Below are 23591 nucleotides of genomic sequence, written 5' to 3'. Positions count from 1 at the left end.
AAGAGCAGATGGCTCATTGATTGTGTATAGTAAAATGTTTCCATGCGATTGATCTAACATTTGATTTAAAATGGGGATAGAATATTTACCTCCTCTGGAGTAACAAAATTTATGCTATGTAATAACCTTGACACATTTACAGAATCGTGTTTAATGGGCCCTCCAGAGGTCTGGTGAATACCACAGTTTAGTCTGTTTTCTACATTTTTTAGAAATCTGGAAAGGCTGTAGGAAATATATCTGTCATAAAGTTTTTACATTTAGCTCAACTACTGCTCTCTTGAAGTTTAGCAAAAGGTTCAAGGACTATATGTGCTTTATTAACTGCATTCAAAACTGAATTTAAGAGATTTTAATAGCTATTTGGAATTAGTATTTTAATCCATACTACAAACAATATTAAGATTTTTTAGCATTAAAGAGCCCTACATGGATCCACTTAAAAATGAATGGACTTCATTGTTTAATTCCAAGTATATACACATATATTTGTATAAATGTATAAATATATACATGTATATTTTTATACAAACCAAACATATTGCATTTTTACAAGTGCATTTTATTTTTTCCCCATTAGATAAACAATCAGATCCTGTATGGAAGAAGCCACCAAAATGCATCTGCCATTATTAAAACTGCCCCATCAAAAGTCAAGCTGGTTTTCATCAGGTAAGATACGCACACACATGCATACATCTGGCTTTCTAAAATTAATATCTCTTAAAAAATAAAATCTAAGATTTCTTCTGGAGGTGTTATTATTTTCTAAGACTATATTTTATCTTTGGTTTGTCTAACAAAATCACCATATCCTAAAAATAGATTTTCCTTTTTTAACTGTTACTTTAAGGAACATTTGGATTGTTTCAATTATGAGGCTTTCTTGTTATTTACATTTCATATGATAAAACTGGTAGTTGAGGCTAGTATTTGTATTTTGGTTTTTAAATTTTCTTCCTTTCCTGGAGCTGGTTATCCTCTCTATAAATATAATAGAGTCTTCTAACTTCCCTTCCTCCTGTCACCATCATGTGGTACATTTGCTGACTCATTAATGTCTTCATCAAAGAATAGGCAGGAAAACAGAACCCAGAAACATTTTAGGAGCTTCATATTAAGAGTGCTGGTGTGGGGTGACTGGGTAGCTCTCAGTTAAGCCTCCAACTCTTGATATTGACTCAGGTCATAATCTCACATTTTATGAGATCGAGTCCTACATCGGGCTCTGTGCTGACAGCATGGAGCCTGCTTGGGGCGCGCGCTCTCTCTCTCTCTCTCTCTCTCTCTCTCTCTCTGCCCCACCCACACTCATGCTCTCACTGTCTCTCTTTTTGAACTTAAAAAATGTATATATCAAATGCTGGTGAGAAATCCCGAGGGGAGCAGATGTGAACTCTGCTGTCTAGAGTCATGTGGTGTGTTTGGGGTTCCACATTTTCCCATACCCTGCGTACTACCTGACTGAGTCCTTTTGGCATAAATAAGTCAGAATTGGGAATTCTCGTTGGTGGTATTTACTATTGCCTTATCAGCAATGGAATGTTTGATTCCTTTTATTGGATCAGAATGACTGATAAATCAGAATTATCATTCAGTGATGCAGCTAACCCTGTATGTTAACTGTCACTCTGTTTCTTTTCCTTCTGGGCCTCAGGTATCCTCTATAAAATGGGAATAATAAAGCACCTACCTCATTCACTGTGACATGTCAAAAATCTAAAATGTTGAACACTTTCTCGCGTAAAGACTGAAAGAGTGTTAAATGGCATTCTATGACATTGATGATCATTATTCCTCTTCCTACTATTACTAGTTATTTGTCAGTAAGAGCTATGCATTCCTAGGGACCACTGGGGTTAAAGGGTAGTTTTATTCCCAGATATGGACACTAATGTAGGTGATTGAAATATTCCTTCCCATGCCATCACTTCAGCCTCACAGGGTGTTATTGCTGTTTTGCTCCTGAAGAGATCATACATTGGTACCCTTTTCTCCCACTCAGCAGCACTTCTGGGTTTCCAGGTTTTAGTCTTGCTTCTGAAGGGCGAATCCTTTCTCCTTCTCTTCTGTCTTTGTGTGTTACGCCAGCCTTCCTCTGGCTCACCTTGAAGTCTTATGTGAGGTACCAGTCTCCTTTTTGGGTTTCTCTGCCCTTCCTGTTGCCAGAGGTTACAAAATTGGAGTTAGAGGCTGAAAACATGAACAGGCCTGAGGAAAGGTCAGCCGCTCAGAGATGAAGGTGTCCATCGACAGACATCCACGTAGGCTTGACCACTTTGCGGAGAGTCATGTGAGGATGCCACAAGCAGGCACACACAGCCCTCACGGGTGTCTGCACTTAGTGCTCACCACATGTTGACCAACTACTGCAACTATTATGGTTATTAACGTCGCCGTCACCTCTTCACCGTCTGTGGGGCTTTTATCACCCATTCTGGGTCATCCCACTTTAAAGAGAGCAAAAAGATAATTGAATAGGATCCAGAGGAAACCATCTAATGCAATTAAGTAGTTGGGAAATAGAATCCTCCTCTTTCAAAAAAGAAAGGTTACATGATTTGAAATTGTTTAGAAGATAGAAGAGAAAGCTGAGGAGGATTTTAATCATAGTAATAAAGCCCCAGTAATTTAGTGTGTGATGATTTCAATTTTGATTGTTCAGAGGAGATCAGAATCAAAGAAATGATTTGTTCAGTGAATTAATGGTGTAAGCATGATTGAGGATGTCACGGAATACTTATTTACTGGAAGGGATTTTAAGCAATTTGGAAGTATCAATGTACGTTCAAAACATGCAATCTAATTATGAACCTTTCTTAAATTAGAGTGCCTAGCACATTGTCGACATTCGAAAAGCTTTATTGAATAAGTTTCCTTGCAGCTCCCTCTAAGCAATTCCAGATTACTTATTCTCCAAAGGTAACAATCATAGTAAGTTAGTTTGGCTGATTTTGTGAATTTAAAGATAACAGAAAAAAAGATACATATAGATCAATTTATTATTTTACAAAATAATTTCTTTCTCATACTTAAGTCCTTCTCTTCAGTACTTTCCCAAATAATCTAAGTTGGGGGAAGTTCCTCTATCTTTCTGAATAGAGAGAAAAAAGATGTAGGTGTGATTCTGAATAATCTATTGTCCTATCCACTTCGAGACTGTAAAGGAAAATTAGTTTAAATTGAATCAAGACAGATGTATGCACTGCTGACAACCTTTTGTTTGAGTCAGTAGATATGTATTTGATAGATAATTTGTGTGCCAACATTTTATTAATTAATGCTGCCATTTCCATAAGAGAAGGAACTATTCATCTAACAGAGAGGTCTTACCTAAAGTGACGAATTCTTTTCTAAAGCAAGCGTGAATGATAAGTGATAAAAAGAGGAATCCCTGATTCACCTGGTCTGGGCTTGAAACCCAGCTCTAGAATACCCCAAGTATATGAGTTTGGTCAGTTTCCTGATCTGCAGTATGTAGATAATATAGCTGACTTATAGATTTTTCTAATGTCTTAATATATATAAATTGCCTGGCAATATGGGCTCAGCAATGTTTGTTGCTATGGTGATGAAGATGATGATGGTGGCAGAAAAAGGGGAGGAAGTAAGAGGAAAAAAAGAAGTTAGGGATAAAGGAAGAAGAGGAAAAGATTAGCCACTCCTTCATATATATTTTGTATCATTCCAGAATCTGGAATATTTACTTCAAGTGAAGTATATTCACAATTTAAGAATTTTAATTAACATCATAATGATAAAACACTTAGAAGAGATAGCTATATAACTATATATATATATATATATATATACACATATATATATACATATATATATATATACATATATGTGTATATATATATGTATATGTATATATATATAGTTATATAGCTATCATTATATAAAACTTTTTTTTGGTGGGGGGACAATGTGTGCACGAGTGGAAGAGAGGAACGGAGGGAGGGAGGGAGAGAGATTCTTAAACAGGCTCCATGCTCAACGTGGAGCCCAACATGGGGCTTGATCCCACAACCCTGGGATCATGTCCTGAGCCAAAATCAAGAGTAGGACACTCAACCAACTAAGCCACCCAGGCACCCCTATATAAAACCATTTCTGATAAAGGTTAAAAGACAAGGACACAGCCTGCCTAAAACATCTCTTTTAGTCCTGTGTCTGCTGCTGCTTCTCCCCTTATTCTCCCTTTTTTATTTTATTTTTTTAAGTAGCTCGACGCCTAGTGGGACTTGAACTCACGGCCCTGACATCAAGAGCATTAAGAGTTGCATGCTCCACTAACTGAGCCAGGCAGGCACTCCTTCCTCCTCCTCCTTTGAAATGACGACCTGATATTCTAACAGGGAGTAGAGTACCATTTAATGAAAGAATGTATAAAGAGAAATCTAATTAATGTGAATTAATCCCCATGTCAATAAAATATAATAGATTTACTGAGGTGAATAATATCAGATAGTGTCAGAATATAAAACACTTAAAGAAATAAAAAAATATATGTTATTGCTCATCCACTGCATATGTCACCAGTGGGGGTATAATGGTGGACTGGTGTCCTATTTAAATATGGTAACCTGTGCATTTCAGATGCTGCTCAACCTATCATCCTCTCTCCTTCAGGCTGATTATCTAGTTCATCACTCAATTAGATACATTTTTCTTTTTTTTAACATTTATTTATTATTGAGAGACAGAGACAGACAGAGCATGAACATGGGAGGGGCAGAGAGAAGGGGAAACACAGAATCCGAAGCAGGCTCCAGGCTCTGAGCTGTCAGCACAGAGCAAACCGCAAGATCATGACCTGAGTGGAAGTCAGACGCTTAACTGACTGAGCCACCCAGGCGCCCCACATTTTTCAACCTCTGCCTATAGGTTACCTCCTTTAGACTATTGGTACGAGAACCCTTGTTGTGCCTATTTGGGAACCAAATCTTAAAGCAGTTAAATACTGATTTGCTATCGATTCAGGAAGTTAGCACTTAAAGCACCTCAGCACAACAGGTGCAATTATACTTTTAAGCTGCCTAACTTATGCTATATAATGTTACTTTAAAAACTTAGGCTTATAAATCGTATTTCTTTATAGGTAGTGCTTCTATTTGGTAATATTGCCTTCCTTAGTTTAAATTATTGATTCTCTGTGCATTTCCATTATAGAGAAATTTTTGGCTTGTATGCCTCAGCAACTTTTTTCCAAATTTATTGACAATTGAGATAAAAATGGGAACTAGCCACAGATTTCAGAGTATGATTAGCAGTAATCACAGAAAGCTGTTAAAATATGCTGCAGGCAACATTTTAATTAACTAGGGCCTTTAGTCTATAGTGATACACATTTGTGTGATCATGTCCTTGTCGTATTCTTTTAACACTTGTATTTATTCATATACTAATTGACCTTTAATTCACAAGAGGCCTGTGAGTCATTAGTGACATTAGCAAGTTGCTGCTGCTATGTATACATGACTTACATAATCACTCTTCCCTCCCTTTTTGCCCCCAAATTAGATTTTGGACAATCTGGTAATCATGTACTTGTGCCTATGACGCACAGGAACTCTGATATACTAAATTATTCCACAATGGATAGTCCAGATGCATTTTACAATCTCGAATTCTTACTATGTACCACACATTTCAGTTCTGTGGGTTTTCCTATTTGACATTATCCCCTCTACACAAGCACTATAACTTAAGTACAGGAGGAGAGCTATATTAATACAAGAAAGAATGAATTGCTGTATTTGGCAGTGCAGGGATCCGAGGAGATTAATGATCTTGCCTGGAGCTCTTGTCATACCTTCCCCCACTACTGAAAATTAAATGTCATGTATAACAACTCACTCTCCATTACTTAATTACATGTGGAAAATGTGTACTGTTATAAAAACTCCTGGGGCTAGGGGAGGCCAAGTGAAACTGAACCCCATGGAAAGATTTAGTGCTGGCTGTCAAGCCCTACTGACTCAGAGTGGACTCACCGTGGGAGCTACCATACAGTATCGATTGAGCATATGTCTTGTTTTTGTCACTAAAAATATAGGGTGGCCCGTTATCCTCTGGCCATATCCCGAAAAGATGATATTGACTTGAAATTAATGTGAATGTCACAGTCATCTGTGGGAGAAGTCCATCTGAAGAAGTGAATTAAATGCCTGTTTTTAAAATCCTTGCTATGCTCTTTGTATCTAAATAAGAAGGAAAAAAGATCGTGGGAATAAGCATGAGTTTAACTTTCATAAAGAATTATTCATGCATTTATTCAACAAGTATTTGCAGGGTACCTACTTGTGCTGGGGCTGCGGAGTCCGTGATACAAAGACTACAATCTCTACCTTAAAGGAGGAGGCAGAGAATAAGCAGTGTGATACCTCATCCAGTGATAAAGGTACTGGGTACTTTATGTATAGGAAACACAGTTAACCTAAACTTTGGAGCCTTTGGGAGAGTATTACAGAGAAAGATGCTGAAGCTCAGACCTGAAGGATAAGTAAGCAAAGCTATAGTGTGTCCAGAAACCCAAAGGTTTCTGAGATTGGATATTATACCCAATGTACCTGACCATTTACTTCTATGAGAAAAGCAGTCGTTGAAAGTATCATTGGATGAGCTGTGTACATCAGCTGCTTTGAAATCTGTGAGGAAGCATACTTCCAACTCTCATGGACCATTAAAGAATGTAATGCCCCTTTTCAAGTACACAATAAAATATCATCCATGAGATATGTGACAAGATTTGAGGAAGAGGCCTGTCGTTAGCATTGAGTTCTTTCTAGGACTTGCAGGAGGAAGGAAGATAGAGACACTCTTCAGTTTCAAAGCTCTTCTGTGTTTAGGTGGACCATATGGTAGACCCATGTGAGTCTCTCAAGTGCTCTGCAATGCGGACTCTTTCTTAATTTCTTTGATACTTGTTTATTGTACTCTCCATATTAAAGAGTAATTTTAATTATTTATTACTTTTATTTTGTAAGTAGAATTTATAAGCCTTTTAGTTCAACAACAAGGTGGAATTGGAGTGTTTTGTGTTTTGATCTTTTCTCAAGACATTGGATGTTATGCATCCAAATAAGAAGCGTTGTTCCCTTTGACCTACTATGGTAACCTTGGGAAGTTGTACACTTAATTCAGTTACGATTCCATTAGGTGGATTCCAGTTCTGGAATCATCTTGAAAGCCTATGGCATATTCTTTTGAATATCCACAGAAGCCATAAGTTTTCCTTTTTTTTGGAGGTAATTGTAGCTAGTCAATCTGAAGTAACCCAAAATTTTGCCATTTTGGGGCCATTCGTGAATCAGGTGAATTCAGTATATTAGATAAAGTGTTGCTATCAAACTTTCTTGCATGACTTATAAAGTATCTTTGAAAATCATTTTTATTTCAGGGTGCCTGGGCGGCTCAGTCAGTTAAGCATCTGACTTCGGCTCAGGTCATGATCTAACAGCTTGTGAGTTCGAGCCCCACGTCGGGCTGTGGGCTGACAGCTCAGAGCCTGGAGCCTGCTTTGGATTCTGTCTCCCTCTCGCTGCCCCTCCCCCACTCATACTCTGTCTCTGTCAAGAATAAACAATAAAACATTTAAAAAAAGAAAAAAGTAGGAGGGGGAATGGGCTAAATGGGTAAGGGGCATTAAGGAATCTACTCCTGAAATCATTGTTGCACTATATGCTAACTAATTTGGATGTAGATTTAAAAAATAAAAAATAAAAAAAATAAAAAATAAAAATATATATATATAAAAATAAAAAAGAAAAAAATCATTTTTATTTCATTATCTTATTTCAGGAAATTGGTAATTTCTTCTTTTCTTTGCTACTCCCCATCCTTAACATGGTACCAGCTTGGGAAAATTATGACTATATTTGTTTGATTTCGTTTAGCACTCAAACACCTAATTGTGCCTGGTTTTCTAATCATGTTTGGGAAGTTTCTCTTTCCTTTTTTTTTTTGGCTGGTCAGTACTTCTCCTTTCCTTGTAGAATATCTGTTTCCTTAGATAGACTTTTTTTTTGAAACACGCACACCCACACAATACATGTACTATGGTAGAACAGTAAAAACAGTACAGCTAGATGCCTCTCTTCCTCTGTGTAAGCTGAAGGGGCCCTGTCTTTCACTTCTGAGATGTGGCCCAGGGTTGGTCATGTGACCTAAACTTAGGCAATATGATACCTTTGCTTAGAATAGGAAGCACTCACATTACGTGAGTGATTTTATATAAATGATGTTTATTCATGAAACCACAGGGCCTTAATAGGAGGTTCCTGCTATGACATCATTCTGTTTTCCTGCTTCCTTGTCCTCTGGAGGCCTCTTAGTTCCTGTATGTTCCAAATCTAATCATGTAGCCTGCTTGTGTTTTGTGAGATCCCTGTATGCCTTTAATAAATTCCCTTTTGCTTTAGTTGGTCCAAATTCATTTCTCTTGCTTGTTGCCAAAGAATCCTAATGAATGAGAAGGGTAATAAAAGTCAGCTATCTGAACAAATCACCAGGAGCCGAAGTGAGATGGTTTCTTCTGCACATTTTCTGGTCACCCACAGGCTTTTACCCTTGGTTCTGACAAATTTTTATCCTTCAGACTTCTTCAGCAAATCACAAGACCTCTGAGCAGGTCTCCACTGCGTATCTCCAGTATGACATATTTCCATTGCCAAACCATTCACTGGCTCTTGAAATGAGATTGGATTGCCATGATTATCTCAGAGGAATTAGGCAGGATTTATCCTGCGTTTTTACCTGCGGTGGAAGAAGTCACCTTTCCCCAGCACATGGCCTTTTAGTGAGGGCTGGATATCTGAACACCATTAAGGCTTTGCCAGCCAGGATAAAGAGACAAATGGCTGAGGGTAGCTACTACGTTATCCTTCAGAAAGAACCTCTCTGAGAAACATATTAGGCTAAATCATCCCATCCATCCAGTCCTAAGCTCTCTACATCAACCCTCCCACCAACCTGCACTGCCAGATACTTTATGAGCTACCTTTTCCTCTGCACAACTGGCAACAGTTATTTAGAACTTGCCTGGGGCCACGTTTGTGAAATGTGCGTCTGGATGCTGAGTTACTCCCAGCAGCCCTCATTACTGACATTGTTTGGAATGCCAAGTAAATAAAGTTCATAATTCTACTGTCATTGGTCATTTATTTCAGATTCAGCATATTGCTATTTGGGAGGTTTCTTACAATTGGAAATTGTAAACTATTCAGTCTGTTCATAGAGTTTGAAACCTCTCTTGGAATCTTTACAGAAAGGAGTTTTGCTCCCACTGAAATATAATGATGTGCTTTGTTTTATATGTTACTTCTGGTTCATTTATATTGAGCTTTCCTAGCCAAATGTTAATTCAGTGTCGTGTCCCAATTAATAAAGCAAATGTAGAGTTTATTTTTCCTGTCCTCAAGTGTCTCCCATCACTATATTTAGTACAATCAGAAAATAACATTTAGGCCTGTTTAGCTGTGTTCCTGTATCACTCATTTATTCAACTCTGTGTGTGTATTTAAACACTGGGCTAGGCACTGGATGGCAGTTGTAATCATTTTAGAAGAGATTTTAAAAAATGAAATCTGCCTACTCAGCTATCCTGGCTGAATTCAGGCACAAAACTTCTGTTTTTCATATAGTGCTGTTTTGTTGGTATAAAATAAGATCCTACGGGTTTAGTGAAAGTGAATTTCCAAGTGGCAGAACCACAGCAGTCTGGAGGCGATGATTTTGTTTTTAATGTTTTTTATTTATTTTTGGGAGACAGAACACAAACAGGGGAGGGACAGAGAGAGAGGGAGACACAGAATCCGAAGCAGGCTCCAGGTTCTGAGCCGTCAGTCAGCACAAAGCCCGACGTGGGGCTTGAATTCACAAACCGTGAGATCATGACCTGACCTGAAGTCGGACGCTCAACCAACTGAGCCACCCAGGCACCCCGACCATAATGATTTTTAAGTGACATTCTAAGTAATTCAAATATATTCTCTGCACACTTTGTTGTTCTTGTGTCTTGCTTAATTGTTTTAAATTGTAGTAAAATATGTATGACATAAAGTCCACCATCTTAACCATTTTTAAGCGTACAGTTCAGTGGCAATGAGTACGTTACACTGTTGTGCAGCTGTCACCACTACCTATCTGCAGAAGTCTTTATATCTTGTAAAACTAAAAATCTGTACCTGGTAAAAAGTAACTCCCCATTCTCCCTCCCCTCCCCTGCAGCCTCTGGCAACTACCATTCTACTTTCTGCTTCTGTATTTAAGTATACTGGGTAGGGGTGCCTAGTGGTGGCCCAGTCGGTTAAGCATCCAACTTTGGCTCAGGTCATGATCTCACAGTTGATGAATTAGAGCCCTGCATTGGGCTCTGTGCTGACAGCTCAGAGCCTGGAACTTGTTTTGGGCTCTGTGTCTCCCTCTCTTTCTGCCCCTATCCCCCCACCTTGTGTGCACGTGCTCTCTCCCAAAAATAAATAAACATTAAAAAAATTTTTTAAAATAAAGAATAAACTACAAGGGCCCAAAATAGGCGCAAAAAAAAAAAAGTACAAGGCAGCATGTTCCATCTCAACATGTATTTCCATGATTACCAAGTACTTGGTTCAAGTACCCACTCAACTTTAAAGAAGGAAAGTACAAGCCAGAGGATTTAGGAACAGTTCTAATTATGGTCACGGAAGAATATTGAGGGAATTACACTCTGCTGTATTTTTTACCATGCTACATGCACTATCAAACACGATGAGTATTTTAAAGCATTTTATAGTCATTATATCTGTACAAAGACTAGGTAATGAAGACATGACGCTCAGAACTTAAGTACAAAAAGTTGATAGAGTGAGCAAACTCAGAACCTTTCATGCTTCTTGCCCTAAGGAAAATTATGAAATAGCTTTAAGAGTAAATTGTGACCTAGTAGAACTTTTCCCTAAGATGAGTCTAGGACTATTGGCTTGGGTATGTAAGAGAAGACATATGTGGCTCTGGGGCAGGTTGTTAAAATGGGAAACACTGTAGTGTAGTAGTTAAAAGAGTGGGTTTTGAGGCCAGACTGCCAGGTTTCAACCTTGGCTGTACTATTCATTTGCTTTGTGAGTTTGGTCAGGTTGCTTACCCTCTGTGTTAAATGAAGAAAATCATTGTAATTACCACATAGGGCTGTTAATGCAAGTTAAATGAGTTAATCCATGAAAGACATTTAGAACAGTGATATATGGGTATGTTTCTGGTGACCATATTTTCCAAATCAAAGAATTGTGCTCTGTACTAGTTTTCTCTTGCTGTGTAACAAATCACCGCCAATTTAATAGCTTAAAACAGCACCTATTTATTAGCTCACAGTTCTGTAGATCAGATGTCTGGCACAGCATGGCTGTGTATCACAAGGCAGAAATCAAAGTGTTGTCCGTTCTAAGTTCTTGTCTGAAATCTTGGAAAAAATTCAACTTCCAAGTTCACCCTAGTTGATGTCTTGTATGCCCTTGCTGGTTCTCAAATGAGGACTACTCTCAGCTCCTAGAGACCATTCATATTCTTTACCACATGGCCTCCCCCATCCTCAAACCGGCAATGGCACTTTTTTTTTTTTTTTTTTAGGTTTTATTTATTTATTTTGGGAGAGACAAAGATAGCACGAGTGGGAAAGTGACAGAGAGAGGGAGACAGAGAATCCCAAGCAGGCTCCACATTCTTAGCGTGGAGCCAGATGCAGGGCTCGACCCCATGAAACTGAGACCATGACCTGAGCCAAAACCAAGAGTCCAATGCTTAACTTAACCTACTCAGCCACCCAGGCATCCTCCAGCAATGATATTTCTAATCTCTGACGTCCTGTCTCTGACCTCCAAGCATTCTTTAGGATTCCTGTGAAATAACTACTAATTTAGGAGATCAGGGCATTGGAGCTCTGGGGAGTGACATCTCCAGATTTAAAGGGCCGGTATGATTGGGTCAGGCTCCACTTGATCATCTTTCTTTGTATTCTAGTCAGCTGTGCTGTTTAATATTACTTAATCATGGAAGTGAAATTGATCCTATGCAGTATGTAAACCAGACAGCAACAATCTTGGGAACCGTTTTAGAATTCTAACTAACACAACTACCAATGAGTGTATTTTTGTAACAAAATAGAATTGAAATCAGGATCTAGAATGTATATTTGTGATAAATATAAGTATATTCTACAAGAAACTGAATTGGGGGTGTTCCTAGAAACTGTTTGGAGAAGAACTAAATTGACAGCCCTTGTATAGTTAATTCCATTATTGTAATTGTCCATTTACTTATATAGCTATATTCCTTACTAATGGCTAATACCATCAAAGGCAGAAATGATGTTTTCTTCATCTTTGTACCCCTAGTATAAATATTTGTTAAATAAACTAAATGTATTCAAAACAAAATCAGAGCTATATTATTGAGTTTACTCTAATTAGTAAATGCTAGCCAGCTTACATTAAATGAGAATGCAGGGGGCGCCTGGGTGGCTCTGATGGTTAAGCACCAGACTCCTGGCTTCAGCTCAGTGCATGATTTTATGATTCATGAGATTAAAGCCCGCATCAAGCTCTATGCTGAGAACACAGAGCCTGCTTGGGATTCTCTCTCTCCCTCTCTCTCTCTCTGCCCCTTCCTATCCCTCTCCCCCACCCCTCCCCTCTCTCTCAAAATAAATAAACATTTAAAAAAATAAAGGAGAATGCATTGTAAGAATACAAGGATGTCTCAGGGGCGCTTAAGAAGGGGCTTTACATCTAAGACTGAAGAAATCAGGATTACTCCAGAGATGTCAGAAGCGATTTCTCAACCCCCTCTTAGCCTTAAGCACTTCATTTGTTATTATCTAGCTACTACATTCCTGATCTCTGTGTCTGTCCTAAATTTTGAGTCCCTGGGAAAGAATCTGATTGGCCCAAACTGAGACAGGTGTTTTCTCCCTCCATCCACTAAGGTTGAGGCAGGCTGTCATTGTTACACAATGTAGACATTGCTACTCTGGCCCATTCAGGGAATTCCTGTGAGCTAGGCAGACACCCCAAGAAATGTCCCTTAATGTGGCAAGTACTGATAGCTGCCTGGCTAGAGGCAGTACACTATCATTAACTCATTGAAGCTGCTTGAAAAACACAGGGTATAGTTTTGATAGTTCTGTTTCCATGTCTTTCTCCTGCCTTGTTAAGATCACCTTTATTCAACAGACGTTTATAGTACCCCTACTCTGTCAGGTACCCTCCTACAAGCTGGAGGGATGCAAAAAGATAAAATCCCATCCCTTGGCTTCAAGGGGGAGAGAGGACAGCACAGGTAATTTTAATAGAGCATGAAAAATACAGTGATACAGACATATACATACAGGGAAAAGTATATACATATACATACATATACATACTCTGGAAAAGTATTCTCCCTCTTACCCATGGTAGCACTCCATTCTCTCTCTCAACAGCTGTTGATGATAATTATGAAAATACCAATAAGCAATTATAATTTCTGATTGTGTCCTGTATGGGGCGCCTGGGCCTAAGAAACTTACATTAATTATATTGGAAAGGAAAGGTAAATTATAAAGCAAATAGATTTTATTCCTTGTGAGAATTACAGGAGAGGAAAGGCCAAAGGGTCCCCAGAAGTCATTCAAGCTGACTGCTTGTTTGAAGTGTGAATGCCTTCTGTCCTTTGGCTTCCCTCTTCCTACTCATTTCTCTTGAAAATTGTCAGGTCTTTGCTTACTTGACGTGGAGGTGTGTGAACACTCCCTGGTAAGTGGATTATAAAGGATTATGAACTATAACTTTTTAAAGCACTTTTTTCTCTCCATTGAGAGTAATTGTAGTGTTCTATTTTGTGAAGTTTAAAAAAATTAATATAGAATTTAAAGGCCATTAAAGTCATACTCATTTGGAGAAAATCATTAAATTATGAAGGGATAACTTGGCTGATTTGAAGTAACTTGGTCCAGGTAATCATGACTTCTCAATAAGAATTTATGTGCAGCCATATTTTTAATGCCGGTAACCTTTGAAAGAAGTATGAAAAGCCATCTGCTTAATTACTGCCAAATGTACTCTGCCCCGTGAGTTCTGAGTCTGGAGCAGACGTGTCCTGTTGGCTTTCAGCTCTAAGCTAGAGCTGAGTTCTATTGTGTTATTCAGTGGAGGAAAATGAATGTGAAAGGGAATTACCTCTTTGAAATGCTGTTACTTATCCAGAGGTAACTGATTGCTTCTTCTGTGTATGAGCAAACTGCTGAGGAATGGATTGTACTCCCTGAAAAACAATAGCCATCTCTTAATGTAATAGTGCATGCTCAAGGCATCTGTGATGCAGTCAGAAAAACTAGATACATTCTTCATATGCTGTGTCACTTTATGGTTCTAGTTTTTCTCCCTCTTGCTTTGGTTTGACTCATATGCTAGATAATCCAAGAACCTTAGAAGGTTAGAATAAGGAATGGTACCTAGACTTCATCTTTTTATTTATATATACTCTGCCTATTTCCACATAAAATTTACATCAGCCTAGATTTCTTGCAGTTCAGTTCACTTAACAACTCTGTTAAGTACAGACTGTTTGCCAGGCACTGTTTGCCCTAGTTAATGTAAGAGAGAGTAGGAAGGACATGGTTCCTGTCCTCGGAGTGCTTACCATCTAGAAGCACATGTTTATGCAGATCAGTTAGGTAAATTATGAAAGACAAGAACTACAATTATTGTATAGGGTGCCATATGCATATAGTGGAGGTCCTAGAAGGCTTATTTGAGGAAATGATGTTTATGGTCAGCTAGGAAAAAGAAGTAAGAATATAAATCAGATGAAGGATTTGGGCAACGGCTGAGCAGAGCGGAAGAGGATAGGGCTAGCTAGTACCCTGAGGTGGATGGAGCTTGGCTCAGCTGAGAAATGGGAAGAAAGCTCATGTAACTAGACTAGAACCAAGTGAGCCAGGAGAAGAGAGAACAAGCCAGAGATGGGGGCTGAGACAGATTGCTCAAGGCCTTACAGCCTCCCTAACAATTGTGGACTTGATCCTAAGTATAATAAGCCATAGGGGTATTTTAAGCAGGGGATAGAAATATAACCAGATTTATGTATTAGAACCATAATAATGCTGCCGGGTGAAGAATAGAATGGAGAAATAGGATGCTCTTAACGTTAACTCTGGTAAGAAATGATAATAGTGGAAAGACTCAAGATACATTTTGAAGGTAGAATTAACAAGGCTTCTTGATTGGATATACAGCTGAGGGGTTAGAGGTTTCAAGAATGACTCCCCAGTTCCTGGTTGAACAGCGGGGCAGACCTTGTTGATATTTACTCAAGTGAGGAGGATTGATCATGAAACCCTCTGGCAACTAGTGGGATAAAGAGATATATTTTATTTGAGATGTTTGTAAGACATCTGGTGGAAATATAAAGTAGGAGTTAGATATGCAAATATTAAGCTCAGAAAAAGACCTGGGCTAACCATATTAATTTGGAAGACATCAATATAGAGATAGTCTTTTAACATAAGGGAATAATTCACTTAATTGAGGTTATTGAACTCACACTGGAGGAGAAGGATGGGTGGATTAGAAATTTAATAAAGAAAGACAATTCAGGTAAATGCAGTGATATGATTAAAGCACCAAAGCAGGAATGGCATGGACCAATGTATTTTTCCTATTGGTGAGAAGTAAAAAATACATTGGGTTTGGATTTTGAATGCCATACCAAGTCAGGTAGTGGCTATCCTGGATATACTGGTCATATGGAGAGAGATCCGTGAACAGTCTTAGAGCTTTACGTACCAGGAAGAAGCGTTTTTGTGATCTTCCTTGGTTTATGTTGTGAAACCTAAAGTCAAACTTCACATAAATCTTGAGATAATTATTACTGGTTATGCATCATGAATGAATAGTAAAGGTTAAATCTCCCACGAAATCACCACCTATCCTTTGCTGGTAATGTCATGGAAATGGGCCCAAATAATCAGAACTGGTATTCTAGGAGTTGTTCTGTACCTGTGACCCTGGTGATGAAGTTTTAGCTCCCACCTTCTCTGCTCCCATTAGGATGAGGAGGAGTGGGATTGACCCACATTTGTCTGGATCTCTGCTCTCCCCATCCATCACTCCTCCTCACAGTGCCCACCCATGCAGGGCCTGTCATACACATCCCATCGACCTTCATTTGGCATAACAAAGTTAGAAGCCAAGTGAGGGAGCCGGGAACCTTTCCAGTTCAAAGAACAAAATGGTCTGGACATTAATGGGCCTAGAGGTTACACACGGCCATTCAAAAAACTTACACTTGACAGTGCTGAAAGAGTTGATGTCTTTCCAAAATGATCCTGACTTAGTAAGCAGGATCTAGCTAACCCCTAACATCATCATTTTCTGTCACTAATAATCACATCTTACTGTCCCTGGGGTAATACATCCCTTTTTGTGCTTAATAGGTTTGCATGCTTAAAACCAGTATACATCTGTACATATTTTTTATTCTAAGGTGCTGTGTTTGCATTTTCAACAGAGGAAATGGTTGTGTCTTGAGCCAGAAACTTAGCATTTGGTGTGTACTGATTCTGCCTATTTTCCCATCCACAGAAATGAAGATGCAGTCAATCAGATGGCCGTTGCTCCGTTTCCATTACCATCAAGTTACCCATCTTCTGTTGAGGTAAAATGGCTCCTAATGAGCTTGCGGTGACTTAAATGGATCTGTCATGATTATTTTTTCCAATTCTAGCATTTTTGATTGTCAGTACCTGGTATTCAAAATTCACAGAATGTGCTAAATAGGAAATTTCCCTAATTAGAAAGTATTTGAGGTATGATTATAAAGTAATATCAAAGACATTAGAACTTAACATATAAGTATTGCTTTCCTCAAAGTTCCTTCAAGTTTCTTCTAGATCTATAATTTGTCCTAACAGAGCATTTCAAAATTTATTGGAAAAATGATTTTTTTTGAGTTTTTATTTAAATTCCAGCTAGTTAGGGGCGCCTGGGTGGCTCAGTCGGTTGAGCGTCCGACTTCAGCTCAGGTCACGATCTCACGGTCCGTGAGTTCAAGCCCCTCGTCGGGCTCTGGGCTGATGGCTCAGAGCCTGGAGCCTGCTTCCGATTCTGTGTCTCCCTCTCTCTGCCCCTCCCCCATTCATGCTCTGTCTCTCTCTGTCTCAAAAATAAATAAACATTAAAAAAAAATTTTTTTTAAATAAATTCCAGCTAGTTAACATACAGTGTAGTGTTAGTGTCACGTGTACAAGTTAGTGATTCAACACTTCTGTACCATACCAGCCACTCATCACAACAAGTGCCCTCCTTAATCCCCATCACCTGTCCTCCATCCTCACACCCCCTCCCCTCTGGTAGCTGTCAGTACCTCTTTCTTTATGTTTTTGAAATACTTTAATACCTATGATCAGAAGTATCTTTAAATAACTAATCTGTTAATGGAAAAATTACTAGTACAAGATTGCCATCACATGGACCTGCTGATCTGCTTCTAGAAGTAGACAGATAGATGTACATTAGATAGCTAACTAGCTATATAATCAAGTGTCTCCTCAGCTGAGGGAATATTACATTCTCTTTACATTTTTTTTATTTTTTAATTCCAAAAAGGAAAAAAAATACTTACTGTAACTAGTCAAACCATACAGAGTTACTAGAAGAAAAAGTTAATTTTCCTTTCCCTACCTCCCCAAGGAAGTTAATATTTACTGTTTAGTATCTTTCCATATTTTCTCCTTTTCTTCTACCACAAAAATAAACAGCTATATGTGAATAGTGTCTCTTTTAGTAAAAACCTGATTGTACAGTACACATTCTTTTCATTCAGCCAGCATTCGAGGAGTGCATATTATGCATCAAATGGTCTTAGGTGTTAGAGACATAGGTGTGAATAAAACAGAAGGCTCCTTGCTGTGGTTCAGCTTACATTCTAATAAGGAAATTAATGAATAAATACACCAAGAGAATTATCAACAGTGGTCTGTGACTTGGAGAGAATTAAAATAAGGCAAGTAGCTTGTGATCCAAAGTAACACTTTGGTTAGTGTCAGGGTAGTCCTCTTGGACAGGGGAAATGTAAATGAGGTCAAAATGATAAGAAGGAGCCAGACACAAAGATAAAGGGGGAGAGCTTTCTTTGCAGAGGGAACAGAAATAACCCTCAAGTGAGAATGAGCTGGAGCATTTGAGGGATATGGCTGGAGGCATATTGGGAGCCTGGAGACTGGTATGGGGCAAGAGCTTTGTGAGTCAGAGTGAGAAGTTTGGGTTTTATCCTATGTGGGCTGGAAGCCACTGCAGGGTTCGTGATGGGGGGAATGAAATGACTTGATGTACAGTTCACGGGGTAGAGAATGGACTACGGGAAAGTAAAAGTAATATGCCAAAAGACATCAGACACCGTGAGACCTGATTGCAGTTAGATGCAGACGGTGGTTTGGTATTGGAGGCAAAGAAAAGTGAGTGGATTTTTGGTGTTTTAGATGGTGAATCAGACTCGATTGATTAAATGTGGAAGCTGAGGAGAACGAGAGACTCATGAACAAACCTAGATTTTTGGCTTGACCAAGAAAGTGGGTGGTGGTGCCTTTTATGAGTCTCTTGAAGAATAGCTGCTCTTCAGCAGAGAAGTGGAAATTAAGAGGTTGATTTTAGGTAGGTTACATCTGAAATGCATAGTATACATGCTTCTGGTATAGATTCTATTCATTAAAAAAATTATTTTTTTGCTTAGTATCATGGCCGTATTTTGATATACTCTATTATTTCCAACTGACAGATGTCCAGATGATTTTCCAAGGCTTGGCCAGTAAAAGGATACCAAAATAAACATTGTGAGTGTGTATGTGTGAGAGAGAGAATTATTAGGTAACGGTGCCTTTATTTCTATAGCATAGATTTCCCCCAGTGTACATTTGCTGAGTCATAAGCTGTATAATATGTTCAAAATCTTTACTTATATTGACCAATTTCTATCATAAAAGATTGTATTGATAGGTATTGACTCTCTACCAATTACCATGTAGCCAAAGCTTGCCAGCAATGGGTATTTTCACTCTAAGACCTAAGGCAGTTAGCATGTTGGTAGAAAGGAAGGACCCCAGAGCCATACTCTTCAGTTCAAATCCTAGTGTAACTATTCTAGACACCTGGCCTTGGATAGTTAGAGCACCTCTTCTGTCCTCCCTTTATTTCTATGTAGGGAGGTAACAATAGTTTCGCCTCATAGGATTGTTAGGATTAAATAAGACATATATATCTTGTGCCTGACACACAACAGCTACTCAATAAATGCTAGTACTTAATTCCTAATATTTTCATCTTTACAGAACGCCATATAAATCTTTTGGAGGGAGCGGGGGGAATAAGGGGAATCATATTTTAGAATAATTTTTTTTCTATAGTATTGTTAGTTATGAATGTTCCCATCAAAATATCCCCTTGAGGGCACCTGGTGAGTGGCTCAGTCAGTTAAGCATCTGATTCCTGATTTCGGCTCAGGTCATCTCACAGTTGGTGAGATCAAGCCCTGCATGGGACACAGAGCCCACTTGGGATTCTCTCTCTCCCTCTCTCTCTCTGCCCCCTTCCCTGCTCGTGTTCTCTCCCTCTCTCTTTCTTTCTCTTCTTCTCTCTCTCTCTCCCTCCCTCCCTCCCTCCCAAAATAAATAAATAAACTTTTAAAAAATCGCTTTGGAACTGAATTTTAAGGGGATGATTGAATCTTGAGTCTACTGTGTCAAACACTGTCTTAAAGGCCTTCAAAATGTGATCTCCTATCCCACTTACATCCAGTCCTCTGAGAGACAGCATTATTATTTCTACATTACAGAAGAAGAGGGTGGGGTCTGGAGAGGCTAAATACTATTACTACCAAACATTCATAGACTTGTAAAGAGCTAAGGAAGTTATATATATATATATAAAAATACACATCCCCCCCCCACACACACACAGCATTTAGTACAGCTCATGGTGCAGAGTAAATGCTCAATTAATGTAAACTGTTTATTCAAATATTTTAAGTATATTTAACTCAATTTTTAAGTGTATTATACAAATTAGCCATGCTTTTCATTTTCTTAACTGTGCTAACCACAGAAATGGCTCTAATCATTTAGTCACCAGTAAAAAATACATTTTATTGTATTATAATTGAATATATGAATTGAATTATAAAGAGGGGTTTTTTTAGTTTTTCTGTAGACTGTTGGCCTCCAAAAACTGCCACCAAATGGTGAGTGATAGCCCTGCTCCGGGTGGCCAGGAAAGTCTAGAGGTGTCTCTGCTCTCCTGCCCGCTTCCTTACCCCTTCCCTCTCGATTTTGTGACCCTGTCACTATGCATTTTCCCCTCCTCAGCTGTTTTTAGTAAGTACTCAAGCATGACTCATGTGACATGTCGCTGAAAGCGCTCGCTCATTTAAATCATCACCAAACAGGGGCGCCTGGGTGGCTCAGTCGGTTAAGCGTCCGACTTTGGCTCAGGTCATGATCTCACAGTCTGTGAGTTCGAGCCCCGCGTCGGCCTCTGTGCTGACAGCTCAGAGCCTGGAGCCTGTTTCCGATTCTGTGTCTCCCTCTCTCTCTGCCCCTCCCCTGTTCATGCTCTGTCTCTCTCTGTCTCAAAAATAAATAAACGTTAAAAAAAAATTTTTTTTAAATCATCACCAAACAGATGAAATACAACCTTATCATTAGTAAGTTGGACCTGATAATAGTTAGCATAGTGAACAGCACTATTATTATACACTAATGGGATCTTATATTCATTCCTTTAGTGAGAAAATATTTATTCAGCCCTTATTGTGTGTCAGATACTGTTTTAGACACCAAGGATATAGCAGAGAACAAAATCCCTTCATGCAGTTGTGTGCCGGCATAGTGAACAAGAGTGCTAAAAGAACATTGGACAAGAAGTCTGAAGATGTCGGTTCTTGTGGATTCTTTAACAAGACGGCCTTGTTAAAGTAGTTTCTCAGAGTCTTGTTTTTTCGGTAAAAGCCACACTCATAACCTTCCTCATCTGTGTCAGCAGGTAGTTATGAGGATCAAGCACTAAATGTAGGTAAAACTACTTGATAATCCATGCAGCTCATACATATATATAAGGGACTATTAGCATTTCTGCTGCTATACTCTTGGTAATTGTAATACTGGGGCAGCTGTATGGTACAGTGATTAAGAACATAAGCTTGGAATTCAGACACATCCGAGTCCTAATCTTTGTTCTGTCATTTACTAGCAGAGTGAACTTGAGCCAGTTAAACACTATAAACTTCCATTTCCTCACATTTAAAGGGGGGATTGATAATAATAATTAATTCTATGGATTTGTTGGAAGAATTGAATGTTTATAAAATACTTAGCATTATTCTTGGCAAACAGTAAGAACTCATTACAGTTGTGATTCTACTTCTATTGTTACAGCCCTAAAGCAAAAGTCCCAGCTTCGAGCATCTTCCATTTTCAACAGGTGCATACAACACAGGGTTTATTTTCTTACTATATTACTGTATTTGTCCTCTTGGTCAGAATTCTTTTATAACTCTTGCCTAGCAGATCTTTGTTTCAGAGTCTTGTTTCAAAGTTGGAATTAAGGCTTTGTATTTACCTCCCCAACTTCTGCTAATGAGCCTTCCTTTCTCATTAATGCATAGTAAAGCACTAGACCCTCTCCATGTATCTGTTCATGCCACCCACCCCCCCCACCCCACCCCCCCACACACACATATCTTGGTCTCTCCAACACTTATGTCTTTATTCCTATTGTTTCTTCCATCTGGGTTGACTCTCCACTTCCTCCTTATTAATTCACAACCAATAATTTCTTGAAGGATTGCTTTTTGAAAGACTCCTCCAGGGGCACCTGGGTGGCTCAGTTGGTTAAGTGTCTGACTCTTGATCTCAGTTCAGGTCTTGATCTCAGGGTTGTGAGTTCAAGTCCCATGTTGGGATTCTGTGCTAGGCATGAAGCCTACTTAAAACACACACACACACACACACACACACACACACACACACACACACACAGAAAACAGAACTTCAAGTTTTCTATTATTCAAAATGAATAAAATAATGCATAGCACCTGGAATATAATAAGTGTTGAAATGTGAGATATTATGACTAACTTCATCTCACATCATTCCCTTCAGTAATCTTAACTCCCTTCATAGTTAAGTAATATTCATAGTTCATTTAAAAAGTAAAAATTGTCCTTTATGTGATGTCACCTGGGCCTTATAGAAAAGAGAGGCCCATTTCTAAATGAGTTTCTCAATGAGGATTTTTTCTCAACTAGGATTTTATTGCTTATAGCTCTCTTACCAGCTCAACATTTTAAGAATGTAGGACTATATGCACCACACTAAATTATAAACTTCTGGCAGGCTGGCCTACTGTCTTCTTGACCACTTTATTCTCAGATCCTAGCATATAGCACTTGCTTAATATTTGTTGAGTAATTTGGGGCACCTGGGTGACTCAGTCGGTTGAGTGTCTGACTTTGGCTCAGGTCATGATCTCGCGGTCTGTGAGTTCAAACCCCACATCCAGCTCTGTGCTGACAGCTTAGAGCCTGGAGCCTGCTTCAGATTCTGTGTCTCCCTCTCTGTCTCTCTGTACCTCCCCTGCTCATGCTCTGTCTCTCAAAAGTAAATAAACATTAAAAAAATTTTTTTAGTATTTGTTGAATAAGTGAATGGGGTGATTAAGGCTTTTTTTTTTTTAATGTTTAGAGTGTGAGTGGAGGAGGGGCAGAGAAAGAGGGAGACACAGGATCTGAAGCAGGCTCCAGACTCTGAGCTGTCAGCACAGAGCCCAATGCGGGGTCTGAACTCCCCAACTGTGAGATAATGAACTGAGCCAAAGTTGGACGCTTAACAGACTGAGCCACCAGGCACCCAGGGTGAACCATATTTAGGCTTTTCAACTGTATCCTTGATGCTTCATTTCAGTGTTGGATACTTCTTATTGATTTAATTTATTCTGCTACTACTTATCATATATCCACTTTGTAGATCATGCACAAAGTGTCTTAACCTCAAAGAACTTCTAGTCTTATAAGGAAAATAACACATGTATATTACTAAAACAAGGTGTCCTAAAAGATAAAGCTTTAAGACGAGTTCAGAGAAGATGAATATTATTTCCTGGTAAGCTATTTCTGATGAGTAGATTGGATTTTAAAATATGAATATGGTTAGATAAGAATGTGGAAATAGTATAAACAAAAACATGGAAATATGAAAAATAAGGGTTTGGAATGGGGAGAAGAGTAATGGTATGTGAAAGGGAGTAATAGAAGATGGGATTTGAAAAGTAAATCGAGATCAAATGAGAGGCTTGAATTTAAATCTCAGAAGGTTTGGGGGCATCTGGGTTGCTCAGTGGGTTAAGCATCCAACTTCAGCTCAGGTCATGATCCCGCAGTTCGTGCGTTCAAGCCCTGTGTCAGGCTCTGTGCTGACAGCTCAGAGCCTGGAGACTGCTTTGAGTTCTGTGTCTCCCTCTTTCTCTGCCCCTCCCCCCACTTGCACTCTGTCTCTCCCCCCCTCCCCCTCTCTCAAAAAAATAAATAAA

General features: G+C 38.9%; 1 protein-coding gene across 4 annotated transcripts in view; it reads left to right on the top strand.

The window, feature by feature from the left end:
* Positions 1-23591, top strand: part of PATJ (PATJ crumbs cell polarity complex component) — a 361962-nt gene that overhangs the window by 237879 nt on the left and 100492 nt on the right. For all 4 annotated transcript variants that reach the window (XM_019449080.2, XM_019449079.2, XM_019449078.2 and 1 more), the window contains exons 29-30: positions 581-672; positions 16599-16671. In XM_019449080.2, the coding sequence (XP_019304625.2) occupies positions 581-672; positions 16599-16671 (165 nt within the window). The remainder of the gene's footprint in view (positions 1-580; positions 673-16598; positions 16672-23591) is intronic.

Source organism: Panthera pardus, unplaced genomic scaffold (genome assembly GCF_024362965.1).
Source record: "Panthera pardus isolate Hobbes unplaced genomic scaffold, ASM2436296v1 HiC_scaffold_11, whole genome shotgun sequence".
NCBI lineage: Eukaryota > Metazoa > Chordata > Mammalia > Carnivora > Felidae > Panthera > Panthera pardus.
This window is presented reverse-complemented; position numbering and strand designations above follow the sequence as displayed.